Raw genomic sequence first — 23,187 nt, forward strand, 5'->3', positions numbered from 1 at the left:
TATTCCTGTGGCTTTTAAGTTTTATTATGTTTTTATTTAACATATTTCATTAACACTTCAAAATCTGAAATAAGTTTATATTTTAATGCTTCCTAATTTACACAAATTCTAAACACTAAATTTAGGCCATTGCTGTAATGTTTTCTATTCTTTGTCATATTAAGGTCACACTAGACACAAAGTGGAGGAAGCTCTTATTAATGAAGAAGCAATTTTGAACCTCATGGAAACTAGTCAGACTTTTCAGCCTTTGACCCAAAGACTGAGTGAGTCACCAGTTTTCTGTAAGTAACAATTCTACCATAACTTTTCAGTGAAAGTTAGTATGTGAAGGGGTGTTTTTTTTTTCTTTGAAGAGGTTAATGTTGCATGTTCAATAAATCTTTATTCTACTTAGTACAAAAATGATTCTTACATTAAATGAAGTAGCTTTGTTTCTCATTTTCACCTTGCCTAAGTTTGTAAAAATGCAGTATCAATGTTAGTCAAAGATCTAAGAGTCAAATATCTATAATTTGCTAATATTAATTTTTTTAAGGATGAGGCAGGAAAACGAAAACATTGCAACTCTAGGTTTAAGAAATGGATTTTTGCCCAAACAGTGCTTATAAGCAAATATCTACATATTTGTCATATCTGATAGCATAATCAAACCAATTTCTTTAATATCAACGAAGAAAACCTGAAACTTTATATTTTCGTAAATGGGGAATACATTATCTCATTTGACAGAGAAAAAGATTGTGACTAGGTTAGAACAAATTTTCATGATTTTTTTAAATCATAGCTTTTGAGAGATAATTCACATATCATAAAATTCACCTAACATATACAGTTCAGTGATTTTTAGCATATTCATAGAGTTATGCAACCATTACCACTATCTAATTCCAGGACATTTTTATCACCCCAGAAAGAAATCCCATACTCATTAGCACTCACTCCTCATTCTTCCCTCTTCTCAGCCACTGGTAACCACTAGTCTAGTTTCTCTTGATTAACGTATTTTGGGTATTTCATAAAAATGGGAACATATAACCTTTTGTTTCTGGCTTTCACTTAGCATAATGTTTTCCGGGTGCATCCATGTTGTAGCATGTATCATATACATCATTCCTTTTTACTGCTAAATAATTCATGATATGAGTATGTCATATTTCATTTATCCATTCTTCACTTGATGGATATTTGGATTTTTACTTTTTTGCCTATTACAAATAATGCCATGATTATTCATGTATAGGTTTTTGTGAAAACATATGTTTTCATTTCTCTTGGGTATATACCTAGGAGTGGAATTTCTGGGTCGTATTGTAACTCTATATTTAATATTTTGAGCAACTGCCAAAGCAGCTGCACCTTTTTTTACATTCTGATCAGCAATATATGAAGATTCCAGTTTCTTCACATCTTTGCCAACACTTTTTATTATCTATCTTTGATTTTAGCAACCATAGTACATATGAAGTGGTATCTCAAAGCTCTCTGGTATTATTCAGCTACAGATTTTGTTTGACTATCCCATGAGCTAAATAAAGCTTATGTAAGGGCTAAGTTAATTACATATATTCTTTTTAAGGCACTTCCTTAGCATTACTTGATATATTTATTATATATTTTATATTTATGTTGAACACTTGTGGCCATAATGGTTTAGTGCTCCTCAAGCTTCATTGTGCAGTAAGAGCTTGGGAAGCTTGTTAAAATGCCAATTCCTGAGCCCTACCTCAGAAATTCTGATTCAGTAGCTATGGGTCGGGGTCTGAGAATCTTCTTTTTAATAAGGACACAAAATCATTCTAATGCAGATAGTCCACGGATCACACTTTGATGGAAGAACTACATCAACACATATAAGTCTTTGTACCAGCTGTGTTTTTTTCAGCATATGCCAGCATTTATGATTTTGTCGTTGTTTTATAATTGATGTGAATTGTTGAATTATTTAGAAAACTGAAGTTATTCAGTTGGTTATACTTTACTTGTTTTATAGTGGACAGTAGTCCTGATGAGGCTCTAGTACATCTTCTTGCTGGTTTGGAAAATGATGGATATCGGGGCGAAAGAAATCGGATGTCATCGCCATGTTGTTCCTTTGGAAACACTAGAAATCCCCAAAATAGCGATGATGAAGAAAATGAACCACAAATTGAAAAAGAAGAAATGGAGCTTAGTTTGGTCATGTCTCAGAGATGGGACAGCAATATTGAAGAACGTTGTGCCAAAAAGAGGTAAGTTTTGTCATTTCAGTTATTTTAATATGTCATGCAGCAGTGGTAACTGTCTGTAGTCATCATGTTGTATATTACATCCCTAGTGCTTATTTATCTTATAAATGGAAGTTTGTGCCTTTTAACCACCTTCTTCCAGTTCCCTCTTCCCCCTTGATCTTTTAGAAGTCATCTGTTTATATAGGTAGTATTAATATGCATGGGTAATGAATGGGGCAAAATAGACATACCTCCATATCCCAGAATTTGGAAAAAAAGAATGCCCTCTGAGAGTTAAACTGTTTCTGGGCTGGAGCAACAGTTACAGAGTCAACTTGAAGACAAAAAATGACTTCTAGTTCGGATTATACTGAAGGATTTAAATGTTATAAATCAGTAACTAAGTTAAGTAGGCAAACAAGTCGGTCTCAGAAGCAGACACTGGTATTCTGGTTCATTTCTCAAGGTAAATGAATATGATGGCACTAAATCAGTCTCTTGTGAGTTTGTTTGGTTTGAATCTGCCCCTGAGCTATATGCTCTGTATGTAGAAAAAATTAGGCTTCTGAGCCTGAAACAATGAATATTCCTCTTCTTTAAACTTTTGTAGGCAATACTAAAACGTCTAACGTCTACATTTGAAATTTTCACCCTTTCAAAGTCATTATTGAAAGGTGAAAGGTTAATCCATATATTATATTGACACATCTATATTACATATGTACATGTATATTACATATATATGAAATATTTCTCTAATTTCTCAGTGCTACCTAATGTAAAAAATAAAATTTCTGACGCCTTCTCCTATTATCTGGGTATAAATCAGAACTCTTTTAAATATGCTCCAACAAAGATTCCCATTTTCATTCTATGAATAAGAAATTCCAAATCTGTAAAGTATTTCATACCTTCTTTCTACTTTCACATACTCAGTTCCCTTTGATGCCACTGTGATAAATCTTTCAAAGACTTAGCCCCTTGACCTTTGAAGACCGAATTTTACCTAGTCCAAACAGAATCAGTGTTTGATTTCTTAATCAATTTGCACTCAACAGTGTCATAAAATGCTTTTTGCTAATATTTTCTAATCTTTGTAGCGATTCTGTCCATTGTTTTGTCTATTTTTTTTTTTTCCTATAAACTGTATAACTCTTTTCATGAAATATCCTGTAGGGCAGTGGTGCCTCAACACATCAACCTCCTTTGGAGCATAGTCAAGCCTAAATGATAATAGACAATGCTATAACATGGTTTCGTTCTTGTTTCTTTGTTCCTTATTTCTGTAATGATACCACTTGACCCAACAACTTCTGGAAATTTGGAATTTCACTATCACATTTGATTTGCCCTCCTTTACACCCCTGTTTTGCGTTAAGCCCTATGAGTCAACTCTGTTTCCATAGCCTCTGTTCTATTCTTCATCCTCCTCCTTCCCAACATATCCTAGTTTAGTCCTTCATTACCATTCATCTAGAATACTATGATTCACTTTTTAACTGGTCTCCTTGCTTCCAGTCCTGTTCTCCTAGGGATGGTGACTATGATAATTAAACAAACACTTTGTGGGCACTCAGAATGGGAAGCAGAGATTATCAGGACCCTTCATGAATTCAAGTTATGCTCTACTGTCTTTATATCCTTTTTAAATATGGTTACTTAGGGAAATGTAATAATCGTATTGAGTCTTGATTTCAGGTAGGCATTTAACAAATTCTTACATAACATCCTTATGGAGGAGAGTACATGGCCGTTGTGAGATTAGATGGGTTCACAGAATTTACATGATTTTGCATTCAAAAACCACTTAAATGCTTGCTGTATGCCAAGTATTTTTCTAGATTGGATTGAGATGGTCACAAATATTGGACATTGGTAATTCATTAGATGACAGAATATAGATTCAAAAATATCTTGAAAGTAAATAAGCGAAACCTAATAGAGAGTGATATGTTTAGGTTCAACCAGTTAACTTTACAAGTATAGACTAAATAGACCTTCAATTTATTATGGGCTTAACAATTTCTGTGGGGGATCCATGGATATTACTTTATTAAGAGCACAATAAGTAGTGTATGTTTGTTTAAATGGTGAATTTTATTATGGCTACCAGCTGTAACCAAGATAATGTTATTCTAACAGAGTTTGGATTTTATTAATAGAATAGTTATAGTATTTATTTGATGTATTTGTCTTGCTGTAATAAATTTGATTACTTCTTTCATATTTTAGCCAAGTTTGTTGACTATTTGATGTTCCTACTGGTTTTGTATCATTTTACTTGTTCCACTTGTTTTTTTCTTCTCTCCTTTTTTTATTTTGGTATTGTCTCTTTGATTTTTTTCAGTGTATCATTAGCACTTCTCCAGTTTTTTAGATTATATCTTGTTTAGTTTATATTTTTATACCTATATTAAATAGATACACATTCAAAGTTATTATTTACTTGTTACCAGCCTGTTTAAAATAATAGGCAGGGTTTATTCCATGAATAATTAATGTTTGTGTGTTCTTTGGACCAATTCTCTGAAAACCATGCACAGATAAACCTTGGGAAAACAAATCTAAACATTTTATAAATGTATATTAGAGAGATTGAATAATAGAAGTATAGTATCTAGAAAAAGAGTCTTTAATTCTTCTTGTATATTGGATGTTATATTCTGCCTTGAGAATGTACTATATTTTAAGAATATTGAAAAAGTAAAGAAAGAAGAAGAAAACTAGAAGGATCTGTGAATTCTGTACCTTTTGAAGATCAGTAGAAAAAATAGGTAGTTAGGTCTAGCTAGAGAGGAATTATGGGACAAATGATAAATACCTTCAAATATTTTAAAGGTTATAATGTGGAAAATGGCATAGACCTGCTATATATGGCTACAGAGGACAAAAGCAGGAAGAATGTTCGGAAATTGGAAAGAGATTTTTGTATAACATAGGAAGAAAATTACTAACAATTGGAGCCACTAACTATGGAAAAGATTACCCTGTGTGACAGCAGGCCCCTTATACTGAGAATGTAAAAGCAGAGGCTGTGTTGGATGTATTAAAAATGAGGTTTTGCATGGGATAGAAAGTTGGACCAGATGACCTCTAATAACTCTTTGAGCTCTTAAAAGAATAATTTTAGGACAAATTGTGATTTGGCAAAGGCTTAATGGAGAAACTATTCCATGTATAATAAAGGGGTATTTTCAAATTCTTGAAACAAGAGAAAGAACAAATTGGGTATGGTTAGAAAGTTCGCCCAGCCAGATAGAAGGGAAAGTATCAAGCCAGGATCTAGTGAAAATTTTTCATCTATATGAGATAAACTTTAAAGAGAGTCTCCATCTGGACTTAACAGTCCATCTGAATTTCTTAGTAATCCTACTGTATAGCCACTACTGGATTGACTTAATACCTTTACTACTTCCTAGCCCCTCTTTGATTGCTGCTATTCTTCTTTTAGCCCTAACCTAAATACCCCTTAGCTCACCTTATCATTTGTTTTTTCCAATTCATAATGTAGTGATTATATATTTATGGAGACTTTTTAAAATATGCCAGATGCCACTTTTTTTTAAATTACCATGTTCTCTTAAGCTGTGTGTGTGTGTGTGTGTGTGTGTGTGTGTGTGTATAAAATGATAGGATAAAGGGGAGAATATACGAACATGATTAGATTTTGTAATTCAGGATATTGTAGAGCTTTGAGTACAGGAATGATGGTGTCTTCTAGCTCATATGAAAGGGATTATAAAATCTATTTACAATAACTTTTTGTAAGACATGATACTGGAGCAAAGTAAAGCTGCTTTTTTTAAAATTGTAATTTTCAGATCTTTTTTACTCAGTTTTACTACTATAGTCTCAAATTGGGCAAATTATTTTAGTCTGACATGTATTTTCTTAATGATCATACTCACTAATGAATCTTAATATTCTCTAGATCACTGTGTCGAAATACCTATAGGAGCTCAACCGAAGAAGATGATTCATCTTCAGAAGAAGAAATGGAATGGAGTAATAACAGTTTGCTTCTAGCCAATCTTTCTATACCTCAGTTAGATGGAACTGCAGATGAAAATAGTGGTAAGTATACAAGTGTACTCTGAGCATTTCATAATTTAGAGGCTGAAATATAGTTGATTTTGGAGCTGTAATTATACTTCCTATATACTTGGCTGATTGAGGCTATAACAATATTGTTAGGTTTTGTCCTTCTACAGAATTTTTTCTTTTGAAAAAATGTAGATATAGAATTCTTTGTCATTTTCAAGATTATAACACTTGTTAATCATTAATTTAAACTTTAACTTGCATAAGAAACTATAATATGCTCAGCTTATTACAGTGATGGTGGAAAGAAGCATATTTTATGAAAAGTTTTAAAGGTCACAGTATTTTCCCTATTCTAAAAGCCACTGAATATTAATATAACCTATTTATGATCAAAGGAATATTTGTTTAAGATAATGACTATTTTAAATGTAACTAACTCTTGTTTATCCTTGAGTTCTTATCCTAATGTTAGGAGTAATCTTTTTGTTAAGATAACCATAATAAACATACAGACTTAATTTCATATAATTTCTTTCATGGTGATAATATCGTGAGAAAATATTTTTTAAATTAAGAGTGGAAGTGAAATTAATTCTTTTCCCCCCTTTCAGACAATCCGTTGAACAATGAAAATTCTAGAACCCACTCTTCTGTGATTGCGACAAGCAAGCTATCAGTAAAACCTTCCATTTTTCACAAAGATGCTGCTACATTAGAACCCTCATCTTCTGCTAAGATTACCTTTCAGTGTAAACACACAAGTGCCCTTTCTTCCCACGTTTTGAACAAGGAAGATTTAATTGAAGACCTTTCACAGCCAAACAACATAGAAAAAGATCGAGATCATTCAGTTGCTTCTTTTACAAATGAAAGCACTTACTCTATGAAATACCCTAGATCTTTAAGCAGTACTGTTCATTCAGAAAACTCTCATAAAGAAAGTAATAAGAAAGATATCCCCCCAGTATCTTCCTGTGAAAGTAGTATTTTTGATTATGAAGAAGATATTCCATCTGTTACAAGACAAGTACCAAGTAGAAAGTATACAAACATCAGAAAAACTGATAAGGAAGCCCCCTATATACATATGAACCGTCACACTAGCGAAAGTACATTGAGCAAAAATTCTTTCAACTTTACTGACTTAAGTCATTCAAAAAATAAATCATCTTGTGAAGGAAATGAAAAAGGAAACAGCACAGCTCTAAATAGTTTATTCCCTTCATCATTAACTGAAAATTGTGAATTGTTATCATGCTCAGGGGAGAATAGAACTATGGTACATTCTCTCGATAGCATTGCTGATGAAAGTGGACTAAATAAACTTAAAATTAGATATGAAGAATTTCAAGAGCATAAAACAGAAAAGCCAAACCTCAGCCAGCAAGCAGCACATTATATGTTTTTTCCCAGTGTTGTTCTTTCTAATTGTCTCAGTAGACCACAGAAACTCTCTCCTGTCACATATAAACTACAACCCAGTAATAAACAGCCCCGGTTAAAAATGAATAAAAAGAAACTTATAGGTCATCAAGAGACTTCTGCCAAAACTAGTGAGAGTGGATCTACAAAAGATAATTGTATACAAAATAATGCTTGTAATAGCAATTCTGAGAAGAATAATGTATTGGCCAGTGATTTAATTAAAGTCACCCGTGGAGCTTTTGAAACTAAAACACCTACAGACAGTTTTATAGACTGTCACTTTGGAGATGGAACCTTAGAAACTGAGCAGTCCTTTGGATTATATGGAAATAAATATACACTTAGAGCCAAACGCAAGGTAAATTATGAGACTGAAGATAGTGAGTCAAGTTTTGTAACACACAACTCAAAAATTAGCCTACCTCATCCTGTGGAAATTGGTGAAAGTTTAGATGGAACTCTTAAATCTCGAAAACGAAGAAAAATGTCTAAAAAGTTGCCCCCTGTCATTATAAAGTATATTATTATTAATAGATTTAGAGGGAGAAAAAATATGCTTGTGAAGTTAGGAAAAATAGACTCTAAAGAAAAACAAGTAATATTAACAGAGGAAAAACTGGAACTATATAAAAAGCTCGCACCTTTGAAGGATTTTTGGCCAAAAGTTCCTGACTCCCCTGCAACCAAATATCCTATTTATCCACTAACACCAAAGAAAAGTCACAGAAGAAAAACAAAACATAAGTCTGCTAAGAAAAAAACTGGTAAGCAACAAAGGACAAATAGTGAAAATATTAAAAGAACTTTGTCTTTCAGGAAAAAACGGTCGCATGCTATTCTCTCTCCTCCCTCACCATCTTATAATGCTGAAACCGAAGACTGTGACTTGAATTATAGTGATGTTATGTCTAAACTAGGTTTTCTTTCTGAGAGAAGCACAAGTCCCATAAATTCGTCTCCACCTCGCTGCTGGTCTCCCACAGATCCAAGAGCTGAAGAAATTATAGCTGCTGCAAATAAAGAAGCAATGATTTTTAAGGGTCCTAATGCATATAATAGTAGGACTGTTAATCCTCGTATAGAAAAAAACAGTCGAGCAAGAGCACAGGTGAAGAAGTCAAAAACAAAGCTTGTTAACCCCTCTGTAGTTACTAAGAAAAGGAACAAACGAAATCAGACAAATAAACTAGTAGATGATGGAAAAAAGAAACCGAGAGCAAAACAGAAACAAAAAAATAAGAAAGCATCGAGAAAGCACATAACACTTAAAGAGGAAAAAATAAAATCTCAGCCTGGTGCTGAAGTTAAGTTTGTGCTGAAACATCAGAATGTGTCTGAGACCTCAAATAGTTCTGAAGGCTCTCAACTGCTTTTTAAACAGAAAGATATGTCACTAATGGGCTCTGCTATAGATCATCCCCTTTCAGCTCCCCAAACCGCTGGAATTCATGCACAACAGAATTTATCTGGCTGCTTTTCTTCTTTCTTAGAAAGCAAGAAGCCGGTAGATTTGCAGACATTCCCCAGTTCACGAGACGATTTGCATTCATCACTCGTTTGTAATTCTTTGGGACCTGGAATCTCAAAAGTTAATGTTCAGAGGTCTCATAATCAGAGTGCTTTGTTTACTCTAAAGGAATCAACCTTGATTCAAAAAAATATATTTGACCTTTCCAACCATTTGTCTCAGGTAGCACAGAATAAACAGATATCTTCGGGTATAATGTCTCCAAAGACAGAAGAGAATGCAAATATTCAAAAGAACTATTTGTCATCTATCGGAAAGTTAAATGAATGTTGTAATTCCCTAGAATCAAAGCCAGACCCGGCGTATGCCCCTAATGTTTTGCATTGCAAAGACAGTCAGCAGCAGATTGTGTGCATGGCAGAACAGTCAAAGCACAGTGAAACTTGTTCTCCAGGAAATGCAGCTTCAGAGGAAAGCCAAATGCCTAATAATTGCTTTGTAACTTCCTTGAGAAGTCCAATCAAACAAATAGCATGGGAGCAAAAACAAAGGGGCTTTATTTTAGGTATGTCAAATTTTAAACCTGAAAGGGTAAAACAAAGGTCACCGTCAGAAGCAGTTTCACAAACCAAAGCACTTTCTCAGTGTAAAAATCAAAATGTGTCAACACCTTCAGCCTTTGGCGAAGGACAGTCTGGACTGGCAGTTCTAAAAGAATTGTTACAGAAAAGACAGCAGAAAGCACAAAATGCAGATATTATGCAAGACTCATTATCTAATAAACATCAACCAAACAAAAATATTTCTATTTCCCATGAGCATAACAAAACAATTAAACGAACACGATCAGTAACATCTCCAAGAAAACCTCGAACTCCCAGAAGTACGAAACCTAAAGAAAAAATCCCCAAACTTCTTAAAGTAGACTCCCTAAATTTACAAAACTCTGGCCAGTTGGAGAACTCCCTATCAGATGACAGTCCCATCTTTTTTTCAGATCCAGGTTTTGAAAGTTGTTATTCACTTGAAGATAGCTTGTCTCCTGAACATAATTATAATTTTGATATTAATACAATTGGTCAAACTGGATTTTGTAGCTTTTACTCTGGAAGTCAGTTTGTCCCCGCTGATCAGAATTTGCCTCAGAAGTTCCTAAGTGATGCAGTTCAGGATCTTTTCCCAGGACAAACTATAGAAAAAACTGAGTTTTTAAGTCATGATAACCAGAAGTGTGATGAAGACAAACATCATGCCTCAGATTCAACCTCTTGGATTAGATCCGGCACTCTAAGTCCTGAACTGTTCGAGAAATCATCTATAGAGAGCAATGAGAATCATCGCCACAACCAGTGGAAAAACAGCTTTCATCCTCTAACAACTCGGTCTAATTCAATAAGGGATTCTTTCTGTGTCCAGCAGGCAGAGGACTGTCTAAATGAAAAATCCAGATTGAGTAGGAGTTCAGTAAGTAAAGAAGTGTTTTTTAGCCTCTCACAGCCTAGCAATTCAGATTGGATTCAAGATCATACCAGAGAAGAAATGGGACAGTCTCTTGACTCAGTCAATACCTCTTTTACTACAATACTCTCCTCCCCTGATGGTGAACTTGTGGATGCAGCCTCTGAAGATTTAGAATTGTATGTTTCAAGAAATAATGATATATTGACACCAACTCCTGATAGTTCACCAAGGTCTACCAGCTCTCCCTCACAATCGAAAAATGGCAGTTTCACCCCTCGAACTGCTCACATTCTGAAACCACTTATGTCTCCACCTAGTAGGGAAGAAATTATGGCAACTTTGTTGGATCATGACCTTTCAGAAACTATTTACCAGGAACCATTTTGCAGTAATCCTTCTGATGTACCAGAAAAGCCCAGGTAATCAGAATTATATTTTCTCCTTGGGTCACTCTGAATAATTATAATGTATATAATAGGTAATGTATATAAAAGGTAACAACATTTGGTACCTGACTGCTACTTTTCTGATTGTGATACTGCATTTGTTAGTATATCATTGTGAAAGCTATTGATAATTATGGACTTATTAAGAAAATTCAAAAATAAATAAATAAAAATAAAAAATAATTTAAAAAGAAAATTCAGACTAGGTGAATTTCTAGTGGTTACACCTAGAGAAATTTATTTAAGTTGATGAGTGTTGGTCTTAGATCTATTATTTAACACTATCTCCCTTAAGGATTAGAGATGCAGAGGCTTAACTGTGACATGATGACAAATTAGACAGATGTGATAATACTTTAGAAGTATTATAATTATCATTTTAAGATGGTATTTATTTCTAAAATGGAAAATTTACAATTTTTAAAAAACTTTTTTAAAAGTGTTTGAAAATGAGCATACATATAATTTAGGTACTCTTATGATATATGTAATGAAGATTTGTTTCTATTATATACCACTTTCTTTTCATGTTGCCAGCATTTTTAGTCATACTGTTACTATTGTTAGTTTATATAGTTATTTAAGGGTACAAGATGGACTTAACCTCCCATTATCTCTTCTTTCTTTTAAGAATCTTTTCAGAGAAGTGACAGACACATACACATAGCCAATAGCAAAATGGGCAGGAATCAGAGTGCTCATTTATTTATAAACTAGTAGTTAAGTAGGTGTCTTGTACTACCTGCATCACCAAGGTAGAGCATATCTTAAGACCTAAATTAGGGAACATGACTTAATCCAGGAGGTTTAAGAGTGGTTCTTTGTCCTGTCCCCTGTGTCTTTGATCCCATTTGCCTAACCTGTTGCAGAGAGAGGCAGTTCATTTCAGTCACCCAGTCAGAAGCAGAGGAGGTTAGCTAGAACTACTGAGGCAGGCCCTACTTAGTCTAAATGGTGGAAAGAGATATGAAGATCCAACTAAGGCAAGAGGCCGCATGCATGTATGCACTGACCTTTAGCAGCATTGTGTTCCTGACCCTAGTAAAAAAGACACAATGAATGCTAGGCTTTTACCAAGCATATTAGCAATAATTCCTACAGAAGTCCAGTTAAGAAAGAGGTAAGAAAAAATGATCATAAATATAGGGTACGTCTTCCCTCCTCTAAGGATTTGAAGTAAAGGACAAACATTCCCCTCCCCACCCCCTCACTTTCTAACCCAGTTTTATAGTTTGTTTTTTTGTTTTGTTTTGCTTAGTCCCTCATGTGACCTTTTAACATGAATAAGACTCTCCTGCCAATATATATGAATGTCTGTTTCTTAGACATTAGTTTCCATTATTTGGGAGCGTTTGACTATCAGTAATCAAAGTATTATTTTCTGCCTTACCTTTCACATCTTTTTAATTCTTAGTTAACTTATTAGGTGCTAGTCATTAACTCTGTATTGCAGTTAATTGTCTAACTTTGACACTCGTTCTGCAGCTGAAATAGGATGATAGTCATTTTTGAAAAACAGTTTGGTGTTTTAATATAAATCTGTATTCATTAAGAAAACTTAGGAAATATAAAAGACATAAAAATCACACCATTTCTCTACCTAGTGACAATCACTAATAATATTTTAACATGTTTTCTTCGTTTTTAAAAATATATATAGTTTTTATTTTGTTTTATGAAATGTAGTCATAGTCACAGTATTATATTCAAATTCATTATTCACTTTACGTTTATAAGATTTTATAAATTTATGAGTTTCATGAAACATCATTTTAATAGCTGCGTAACATTCTATTATGTATATTATTGGACAGAAAGATCATTCTCTGTTTCTCTAATTAAAGTGGTTAGTATCTTCTTCATAAACTATTTCTTATATTTTGGAGTTTTTTCTTGTGGCCCTAAAAGTAAGATTACTACAAAATTTAAGGCTCTTGATATATCTTATGAGATGAGTTGTAGCAATTAGCATGCTGCTGACAATGTTCAAGAAAGCTGAATCTACTATGCCTCACCAGTTTTTTATCTTGAGGTTTATTATGATTTCTGTATCAAAGTATTAAGTTGGGTATTGTCACATAGCATATGTACTCAGTTCCGTCGGTAGCAATCATTCCACTTTTAATTTTCCATGTGGTTGAGAGGTGGACGCAGGGAACGTGCTAGATCCTGGTTATGGTTAACTGGAAGGGACCAGAATCTTTATGAAAAGGGGAAAAGGTAACCCTCATGCTCTTCCTTTAGCTCCAAATCGGAAAACATGAATCTAGTTCTTTAAGTTTTATTTAGAGAACGACCAGGACATCTGGGAAACCCTACCCTAAGAAAAGTAATTGAAAAAACTAAGAACTATCTTCATATCCATGAAAGACATATCGTAAGGAAGGAAAACTAGACATGTTGCTGCAGAAGGCAGAAATAGCACCAATGGATTATGTTAAAGAAAGATTTAGTTTAATATTTATAACTATTTGAAACTAAACCAGGCTACCTTTTAATTGGTGATTCCCCACATACATATCTATTAGTAGCATGAAAGGTATGCATCCTGTGGACTCTGCCGACTCCTATGTTCTTATGATAGTGTTCAACCTTGCCATGTAAAGGTGAGAAAGAATTATGGTAATTTACCTCAATTGTGTGTGTGTTTTCAGAGTTTGAGGGAATCAGATGGGGGACACAAAGATTTGTATGAATTGACTGGCTTTGCTAAACTACTATAGATTCTAGAGAATGTATAAAATCCGGGGATGTGGTCTCCAATGATAAATTCTTCCATTGTTTTTGTTGATATGTGGTGGTAATGAGAAATTATTTGAAATGAATAGAGGAAGGGAATCTGATAAGTTTGCGCCATCTCCTTGAAGAAAAGAAGGTTTCATTGGTATTAATGATGATCTTCCAAAAGAAATTAATTTATAGTCATGTACCTGTGAGGGAAAGCATATTGAGATTGAAGATAGAGTGTACCTGTATAAAATAATTGTATGTAGGGGGTATGGAAAAGGAAGAAAGAGATGGGCATTTTTAAGACTCCAATAGGAACTTAAAAAATCTCTAGGATAGGAAGCTAAATATTTTGGTAATTGCTCTTTGACACAAAACAGTTGTTCTAAAATATGTTGTTTACAGGGAGATCGGTGGACGGCTTCTCATGGTAGAAACTCGACTTCCAAATGATCTAGCTGAGTTTGAGGGAGACTTTTCCTTGGAAGGACTTCGTCTGTGGAAAACAGCATTCTCTGCAATGACTCAAAATCCAAGACCAGGGTCACCTCTTCGTAATGGCCAAGGATTTGTCAATAAAGAGTCAAGTGATAGCCATAAAATGGTTGAAGATAAGAAAATTGTGATTATGCCTTGCAAATGTGCCCCAAGTCGACAACTGGTTCAAGCGTGGCTTCAAGCCAAAGAAGAATATGTACGTTCCAAGAAACTGTCTAAAACTGAGCCAACTGGTGTAAAATCCGCTGAGAAATTCAGCTCTTCGGTTAACCCAGATGACAAACCTGTAGTGCCTCCAAAAATGGATACAACTCCACATATTCTCCCCACTACAGCACATACCAAGGAAGATGTTGATAACGCTCAGATTGCTTTACAAGTGCCAACCACAGAATGCAGTCAAACTGCAAGTGAAAGTCAGATGCTGCCACTGGTTGCTTCTACAAATGATCCTGAGAAAGATGAAGGTGATGATGATGACTGTTATGTTAGTTATAGCTCCTCTGATTCTCCAGTAATTCCACCCTGGCAACAGGCAGCATCCCCAGATTCCAAAACATTGAATGGAGATGACATACCCTCATCAGTAGAGGAACTATGTTCCCTGACTATTGAAAACTTCTTAAAGCCAGTAAAAGACAGTATACAGAAAAGCCCTTGCAGTGAGCCTCAGGAGCCTTTAGTAGTATCTCCCATTAACGTTAGGGCAAGAACTGGGATGTGTGAATCGCTTTGCCTTCATAGTACACCAATTATACAGAAAAAACTTCGGGAAAGGCTTCCTGAAGGAACTGGCTTTAGCCCTTTATCAACAGGTAAGTTATAAATCACAGAGAGACTCCATAATTGTTCTTCAAAGATTAGAAATGAAAACAACAGACTATGTTAATAAAAATAAAGCCTTTTTAAATGAAATTTTAGCTCAGCTAATGAGAGTATTGTTATTTTATCTCATCTTGGAAAGACATCATCACATGGAAACTTTTATCTTTCTGCTGTGAAATTTATTTACATCTGCTTTCATCCTATCTTCTGGCTTCTGGATGAACTTAGAAGAGCCCTCTCAGAAACCTTACCTTCTTCTCAACTTGATTTTTCCCATTCTCACTTTCCCATTAATATATACCTATGTCTCTCCCATGCTTTAAGATAGAAGCAAAGCCAACAACTGCTTTACCTTACATCTGCCAGCTTATACTTTTTCCTCTCCTTCAAAGCAGGATTTCTCAAAAGATTTCTCTAATTTGACAACTCCATTTCTTTACCTTCTGCTCTTTCTCAGCCCACTCTTAACCTAGATTCTGCCCCCACCATTTCATCAGAATATCTCTTGCATGTAGCTAAAGCCTATGGATGTTTTTCAGTCTTCCTATCACATGCCCTTTAAGCAACCATTGTCCTTTGTCTGTACCTTCCTTCTTAGAGCTCCTTCTACCCCTGGCTTTTCTCCTACTCCTCTGTTTCTTCCTACTTGCTTTTTTTTTTTTTTAATCTCATTCTCATCTAAATGTTGGAATTTATTAAGGCTTAGCCTTAAGCCTTCTATACCCTTAATTCTATATTCTGTCCCTAAATGATCTAATTCCTGCCCACAGGATTACTACAGATAACTCACAAATTTAAATTTTCATTCAGAACTCTCTTTAAGCTTCAGAACACTATATCCAGCTGCCTATTTGGCATTTCTACTTGAATGCTCAAAGGTACCACAAGGTCAGTATTTTTTTTTTTTAACTTAGTTCATGATCTCACTGCATACATTCACCACCAATCACGCAGCACACGTGCCCACAAATAGAAACCCATCAGGATCCTCTTTCAGTTTTCATTTCAATGAATAGTACCACCATCTCTCCGTCACTGAGTTACACAAGTCAGAAACATGGGATTTATTTGTAACAGCCACCTAATTCCGTCACTGCCCATCATGTGGTTTCTAGGCCATTACCAAGTCCTATCACCTTTTTTTTCGTAAATCACCCAAATCTCTCTACCTCTATCACCATAACCTAGGTCAGGCTGTCATCTCTCTCCTGGTCTTCTACCCTAGCCTTCTTATCCACCCTTAGCAATTTCCAAGCCTTTTGCTCTGAATAAGTTAATTACTCATTCTTATTTATTACTACCCTCTTTCTACTTCAGCTCAAAAAAGCCTTCCTAACTTCTCAACTGTATCAAAATTCCCAATTATATTCCCTTTTCTTATATTTACTCCAGTTGTAATTTTATTTTTTTATATGTATTTGATGACTGTCTCATTGTCTCTAAACCTCATTGGGGTGTAGGTGTTGTCTTTTCCTCATCATCATAAATACTTGATAAAGAAGTGAATAAATGAAATAAATGATTAAGATAATGACAGAATAATTAAAATCTAAATGTTTTCATTAAAAAATTTTTAAATTTAAAGTTATATTGGTGGGGATCAGAAGTTTGAATTGACCTATTTTCACTTATGGAGTCTTTGGGGAGAATTTATAGGATAAATTCAAATGGTGCTTAAGAGTTTACAACAACAAAAAATTTTAAAACAGAAGCAGGTCATTTTGATGTCCATGTTAATTATGAAATTTCTTTCCACAGAACCAAAAACCCAGAAATTGAGTCATAGGAAAGGAAGTAATACTGACACTCATAGAAGAGTGTTATTAACACAAGCAAAGGTAACTATGCTAATCATATTTAAAGATCAGTGGAAGATCCATTCTTATTCTTAGATTTCAGTTAGATAATTGATAACTTTGTGTCTCAATTTTTTTTTAATTTATTATACTTTTGCATCATTTTATTTACATATCTTTGAGACAACAAGAAATTGCCTATTTTTTTTTTAGTTTTTTTGTTGTTGTTGGGATCTAAAAGATTCTTATATGTAAATACAAATATTACAGAGAAAGTGAATATGATAGCCAAAATGTGGATTATGAGGATACAAATACATTAACTGATTACTGGCAAAATCAGAACAATCCAATGACAGCAGAGCTCAAGTAAGTGATTTTTGATCCCACCAAAAATATATCCTTTTTCTTGGTTTATTTTTTTCTCAAATATAACATTATTGATTTTTTTTTTTAGTTTATCTTACTAAATAACAAAGGAAGACAACATTATTTACTATTGAAACACTGAGAATTCATAAATATCTTTATTCAAATACTAAAAATATGGTAAAACTTAACTTTAAAATAGCTGGTTATATGAAAAAAGTATATATTGGACATGTATCCTTAAAAATATATGATAAAAGTCACTTCCATACTGTCCGCTTCTCATAAGTGTCATGAACTACATAAAATATATTTTAGTATTTCTATTTTGAGATTATAAATACATTTTTTAAATTTTCATTTTTAAAGCACTGTTGTTGGATTACAAACTATATTAGAAACAAATACCAGTGTGATGTTGACATAAATCAACATTTTGAGGAAAGTAGTTGATGGATTTGGAAATCAGAAAAAATATTTTTTAAAAAATAGATTCTTTCTAAACCCTTAAAGGTTATTTATGTTTTAATTCATCCTTCAGACTCATTGTGTTAGGGTAAAATACAAATCCAGAATTTCAAATCTTTTACAAACTTTAGCCAAACTCATTGCAAATACATTGCTTGCTTGCTTATCATACTTCCAAGAGAGGTCAAGATAAATGTCCATGTAGTATAAATGTCAAATCTCTGCAAGACTGTTATTTTTAGTATTTGGGGCTCGTAAACTCAAAGGTTAACATATGGTTTGCTTACAGATTATATCAGATACTTTTATGTATATCTAATTCTGGTATCTTGAATTACTAGCATGAAAAAAATGTTAATAAAATACTTATGGTTCCTTTTTGGACTTAAAGAGATATTAGTGTATGCTTTATGTATTAAACACATAAAGCATATTTCATAAATAGGAATAATCAAAAGAAAAAACGATTGCTCATTTATCTTTTTCTGGCTGTTTTTTTTTTTTTTTTAATAGAATCAATTTGCAGCAGTAAATACCCCAAAGAAAGAAACTTCTCAGATTGATGGACCGTCTTTAAACAATACTTACGGTTTCAAAGTCAGCATACAAAATTTACAGGAGGCAAAAGCTTTACATGAGGTAAAACTGCAACAGTAAAGACATGCACTGTTTAACTTTTGTGTTTTATTCTATGAAACAGTATGGAATTTTTTTAGTGAGAGTAATACATTGAATTCTGTATCTGTTAATCTTCATTCTGTTCTGATTATTCTTACTATTTTATTTATTCATATATGTATATAAAATAAGAGAAACTTAAAGCAACCATCAGTTATTGAGACTGCCTTATGGTTTCATAATTTTCACAAATCTTATAACTGAAACTCAGTTTATAAAAGCTAAAATTAGAAAATATTTTTAACTATTAGAAAATCTCTTGTGCTATTCTGAGATTATTATATGAGAACATTATATCATATCCCAACTGTGGTACTTACTTGTATTTTCTGTTTGGTTGGCTCAGTAGATTAGTGCTTGCTACAATTCATTTATTCACATAATCTCTATAACCCAATTAGCTTCCCTGCACAGACCATAATCCAAACACTAGGAAGCTGTCTTTAAAAATGTACATTAGTCACAGGATAGACTGGAGAATATGTGTAAATGGGTCACTATAAATTTATCTTTATTAAAGAAAACAACTCACAGCACATACTTGACTGGCAATAAGGTGGAAATTCAAGTATATTTATATTGTTTATACTTAATGCTGTCACTATGGTAGCCACTAGTAATGTGGCTATTGAGAATTTAATGTTTGGTTTATATATCCAGGAACTGAATTTTAAATTTTATTTAATTTTAACTAATTTGTATTAAAAACTGATACTTCACTCATTAGAAAACTTTTAAGTATGTTTGGAACAACTTAGGTATGTAAAACTGCTTTTTCAACTATAAACTTTAAATATGGATCAAGTATTTCCATAGAAAATTTAGCTTATTAGTAACCATTTATTAGTAACTGTATATTGCTTACATATTGAAAGGGTAATAGTGTAGCTATATTGGACCAAATGAAAATATTTTTAAATTAACCTATTTTTACTTTTTTTAAAGCGGCGACTGAAAAACTTTACATATGTGACGTCCATTATATCTATTGAAAAATGCTAGTATATATACTGTTGTTTTATGTCTTTGCCCTTAGAGCAGAGAATTCAATTTTTGTTTGTTTTTGTTGTTCTCAAGTCAATTTTTAAACTGTTCTAAGGATTGGACAAGGATAGACTAAGAGAAAATTTTAAATATTGTCCACGTTTTTACTCTAAATTTGAACTAAGAATTGTACTTTTTAGAATTAGATTGGAACATAGCCTAACTCCCTAATTATTTATTTGTACATTTTTTCATTAAACAGCATTCATTAGTTCCTGTTTTATACCTAGCCACATGTTATCCCCTGAATCCAAGATAAATTAAGTAACAAACTCAGGCATACTTTTCTTTATCAACTACATACTTGAAATTAGAAAATTAAAGAAAATAATTTGTTAAAAATGTGTTAAAGCAAATTTGATAGACTTTAGCAAAAAGACTTGTTATATTTTATTATTCTTTTATTATTTAAAAAAACAAAATTTTTTATACTGTTACTTTATTCTGTGTAACTTCATTACAGAATCATTGGTCCTCTTGATGTTAAAGTCACTTCAGAGATCTGGCAAGTTGCTTATACCTCCTTCTCAACACAGGCTTTCTTAATCTCAAGTCACACTCCAAACAGCCACCTGGTGGTCAAATAGGAAGTGAACTAAAAAAATCTCTGCACTATCTCTGTTTTTCTAGCAATTTTCTTCTGTTTCCCAGAAGAAAATTGCATATAAATACTCTTCTGCATATAAATACTCAATGCAGAAGGAAAAAGTAGTAATCTTTTTCCACCTTTCTCACCTACCTCTTTTCTAGTCACACTCTGTAAATCTGTCTCCTCATTCCATCTTTACTTTAAAAAATGTCAATAATGCATTTTATATCAAGGAATAGAAAGGGCAAAATTTGAGTGTGAAATTTGACCTAGTAAATAAATCAATCAACCGCCAAAACTCTTTAGACCCTAAATTGTCCTCAGTCTTCTCCACAGTCTTTTCACATGTTCATCATTTTCTAATTAAACTGGATTTTTGGTTTTGTTTTGCTTGGGTTTAGAAAGATTTTTTTCATTTTACATATTTTTTTATTAACTAATACATGCTTATTGTTTTAAAAAAAATCAAACAGTACTGAAGAATATACATTTAAAAGTAAAAATTCAAAGATGACAGAGTAGGTAAACACTGTGCTTGCTGCCTCCCAGACCACATCAGAATTACAACTAAACTTCAGAATAACCATCATTGAAAAGTACCTGAAGACTAGCTGAACAGAAGTCCTATAACTAAGAATGTACAGAAGAAGCCACATCGAGAATGGTTGGAGGGGTGGAGACACAGAATGGGCTGGGCTCACACCCACATGTGGTTAAAAATTGGGAAAGATATCTCAGCTGCAGAGGTTCCCCCTGAGGAACGAGGGGTCCCAGCCCCACACCAGGCTTCTCAGCCTGGGGTACCAGTGCCAAGAAGAGAAGTCCCCACAACTTCTGGCTTTGAGAACCAGCAGAGATCATGGCTAAGTGAGATAGTGGGTGGCTGGAGTCCCAGGAATTGCTCTTAAAGGACCCACACACAGATTTAGTCACTGATGGTCTCACTCACTCTGAGATCCAGTGCTGGGGCAGCAGCTCAAAAATCACCAGGAACATATAGGGAGAAACTTGAATTGTCTGGCTTCAAGGCAAGGGCTGGAGAGGCAGCTTTCTCCCAGGCAGAAGTGCTGACAGAAGCCATTGTTCCTTTGTTGAGCCATCTCCTGTACTTAGCATGTAGATGCAGGCATGCACCTATCTGAGTCTCCATCAGTTGGGCTAAGACTGTTTGCCCTGACCTGGTAATTCACTGAGACCTACCCCTTCCAAATTGCGGGCCCATCCAAGCTACTTATAGTGGCTTTTCCATACAGTCTGTCTTGGCTCATGCTGCAGACTTTCCTAAAATCTCTCAAAGGTTCAGAAACCCAATGAGCAGCCTTAGCCTGACCCATACATCTTGCTAAGCAGCCCCCAGACCAGCACTAGCAGCAGATGGCTTCAGTTCACAGCTTAGCCTTTCCCAGGCACCTCCAAGCTTAGCACAAGCAGCAGCCATCCACCAATCACTTTGTAACTCATATCAAGTTGCCCTGGGCAGGGCAGAGGCAGTGGCTGACCCTGGCTTGCACCAGAGCCCCTCCCAAAAGGCCCTAGAACCAACACAGCTGGTGGCCAGCTTCTGACTACACCAGAGTACCACCCAGCCACCTCCACAAATGACACAACCAAAGGGCAGATACGGCAGCCACCAGAGCCCCACTAAAGCAAATCCTGCTCCCTAGGGTGAGCCCCTGCACCACAGCTCCTCCACTGTAGTCATGGCCAGTGCTCACAACCAATTAGCCTGAGGGTCAGTTCTTCTCCTTAAAGTGCAGATGACAACCAAGGCTCAAATACAACAGGAGAGAGCACTCACAACCTACACGAGGGACGCACCTGGAGCACCAGGCTCAGAAGACCAGAAAGACTTCTCTACTGGGCCCCACAGGACACCTACTACATAAGGCTAATAAGACCAGAAGACATAACGGCTCTACCTAATATAAAGAAACAAACACAGGGACGCAGGCAAAACAGCAAAGAAACATACTCCTAATGAAAGAACAGAACAGAGCTCTAGAAAAAGAACTAAACAAAATGGACACAAAGAATCTACCAGATGCAGAGTTCAAAACACTGTTTATAAGGATGCTCAGTGATCTCATTGAGAACTTAAACAAAGAGATAGTAAACATAAAAATGGAGATAGAAAACATAAAAAAGAACCAGTCAGAAGTGAAGAATATAGTAACTGAAATAAAAAATAAATTAGAGGGAATCGACAGTAGATGTTATGAGCTTCAAATCAGCAATTTAGAAGATAAGGTAGCCGGAAACACCTAATCAGAACAGCAAAAAGAAAAAAGAATCTGTAAAATCGAGGATAGTTTAAGGGGCCTGAGGGACAACATTAAGCATACCAACATTCACAACATAGGATTATCAGAAGGAGAAGAGAGAGAGCAAGGAATCAAAAACATATTTGAAGAAATAATGATGGAAAACTTTTCTGACTTGGCAGAGGAAATAGACATACAAGCCCAGGAAGCACAGAGTCCCAAACAAGATGAACCCAAAGAGGCCCACACCAAGACACATCATCATTAAAATGCCAGTGGTTAAAAACAAAGAATCTTAAAAGCAGTAAGAGAATAGCAGTTACCTACAAGGGAGCTCCCATAAGACCATCAGCTGATTACAGAAACTTTGCAGACCAGAAGGGATTGGCATGAAATATTCAAAGTGATGAAAAGTAAGAACCTAAAACCAAGATTACTTTATCCAGCAAAGTTATTTAGAATTGAAGGACAGATAAAGAGCTTCCCAGATCAGAATAAGCTAAATGAGTTCATCTCCACCAAATCAGTATTATAAGAAATGTTAAAGGGACTTCTGAAAGAAGTAAAAAAAGATCAAAGATAAGGATGGTAAAAAGACAATGTCTGCATATCTATCAGCAATTACTTTAAATGGATTAAATGCTCCAATCAAAAGACATGGGGTAGCAGAAAGGATAAAACAAGACCCTTATGTAGCCTATCTACAAGAGACTCCAGATTGAATGACACACATAGATTAAAAGTAAAGAGATGGAAAAAGATATTTCATGGAAAAGGAAATGAAAAAAAAAAAAGAAAAGCTGGGATAGTAATACTTATACCAGAAAAAAAATAGATTTTAAAAGAAAGGCTATAACAAGAGACAAAGAAGGACCCAG

The 23,187-nt window shown here is 34.4% G+C and overlaps 1 protein-coding gene across 4 annotated transcripts in view; it reads left to right on the forward strand.

Moving 5' to 3' along the window:
* REV3L (REV3 like, DNA directed polymerase zeta catalytic subunit) overlaps window positions 1-23,187 on the forward strand; it is a 137,838-nt gene that overhangs the window by 68,265 nt on the left and 46,386 nt on the right. For all 4 annotated transcript variants that reach the window (XM_011364808.1, XM_011364806.1, XM_011364807.2 and 1 more), the window contains 7 exons: window positions 165-284; window positions 1,994-2,231; window positions 6,142-6,284; window positions 6,866-11,027; window positions 14,187-15,094; window positions 16,863-16,942; window positions 18,251-18,376. In XM_011364808.1, coding sequence (XP_011363110.1) covers window positions 165-284; window positions 1,994-2,231; window positions 6,142-6,284; window positions 6,866-11,027; window positions 14,187-15,094; window positions 16,863-16,942; window positions 18,251-18,376 — 5,777 coding nt within the window. The remainder of the gene's footprint in view (window positions 1-164; window positions 285-1,993; window positions 2,232-6,141; window positions 6,285-6,865; window positions 11,028-14,186; window positions 15,095-16,862; window positions 16,943-18,250; window positions 18,377-23,187) is intronic.

Source organism: Pteropus vampyrus, unplaced genomic scaffold, assembly GCF_000151845.1.
Source record: "Pteropus vampyrus isolate Shadow unplaced genomic scaffold, Pvam_2.0 Scaffold101, whole genome shotgun sequence".
Classification (NCBI taxonomy): Eukaryota; Metazoa; Chordata; class Mammalia; order Chiroptera; family Pteropodidae; genus Pteropus; species Pteropus vampyrus.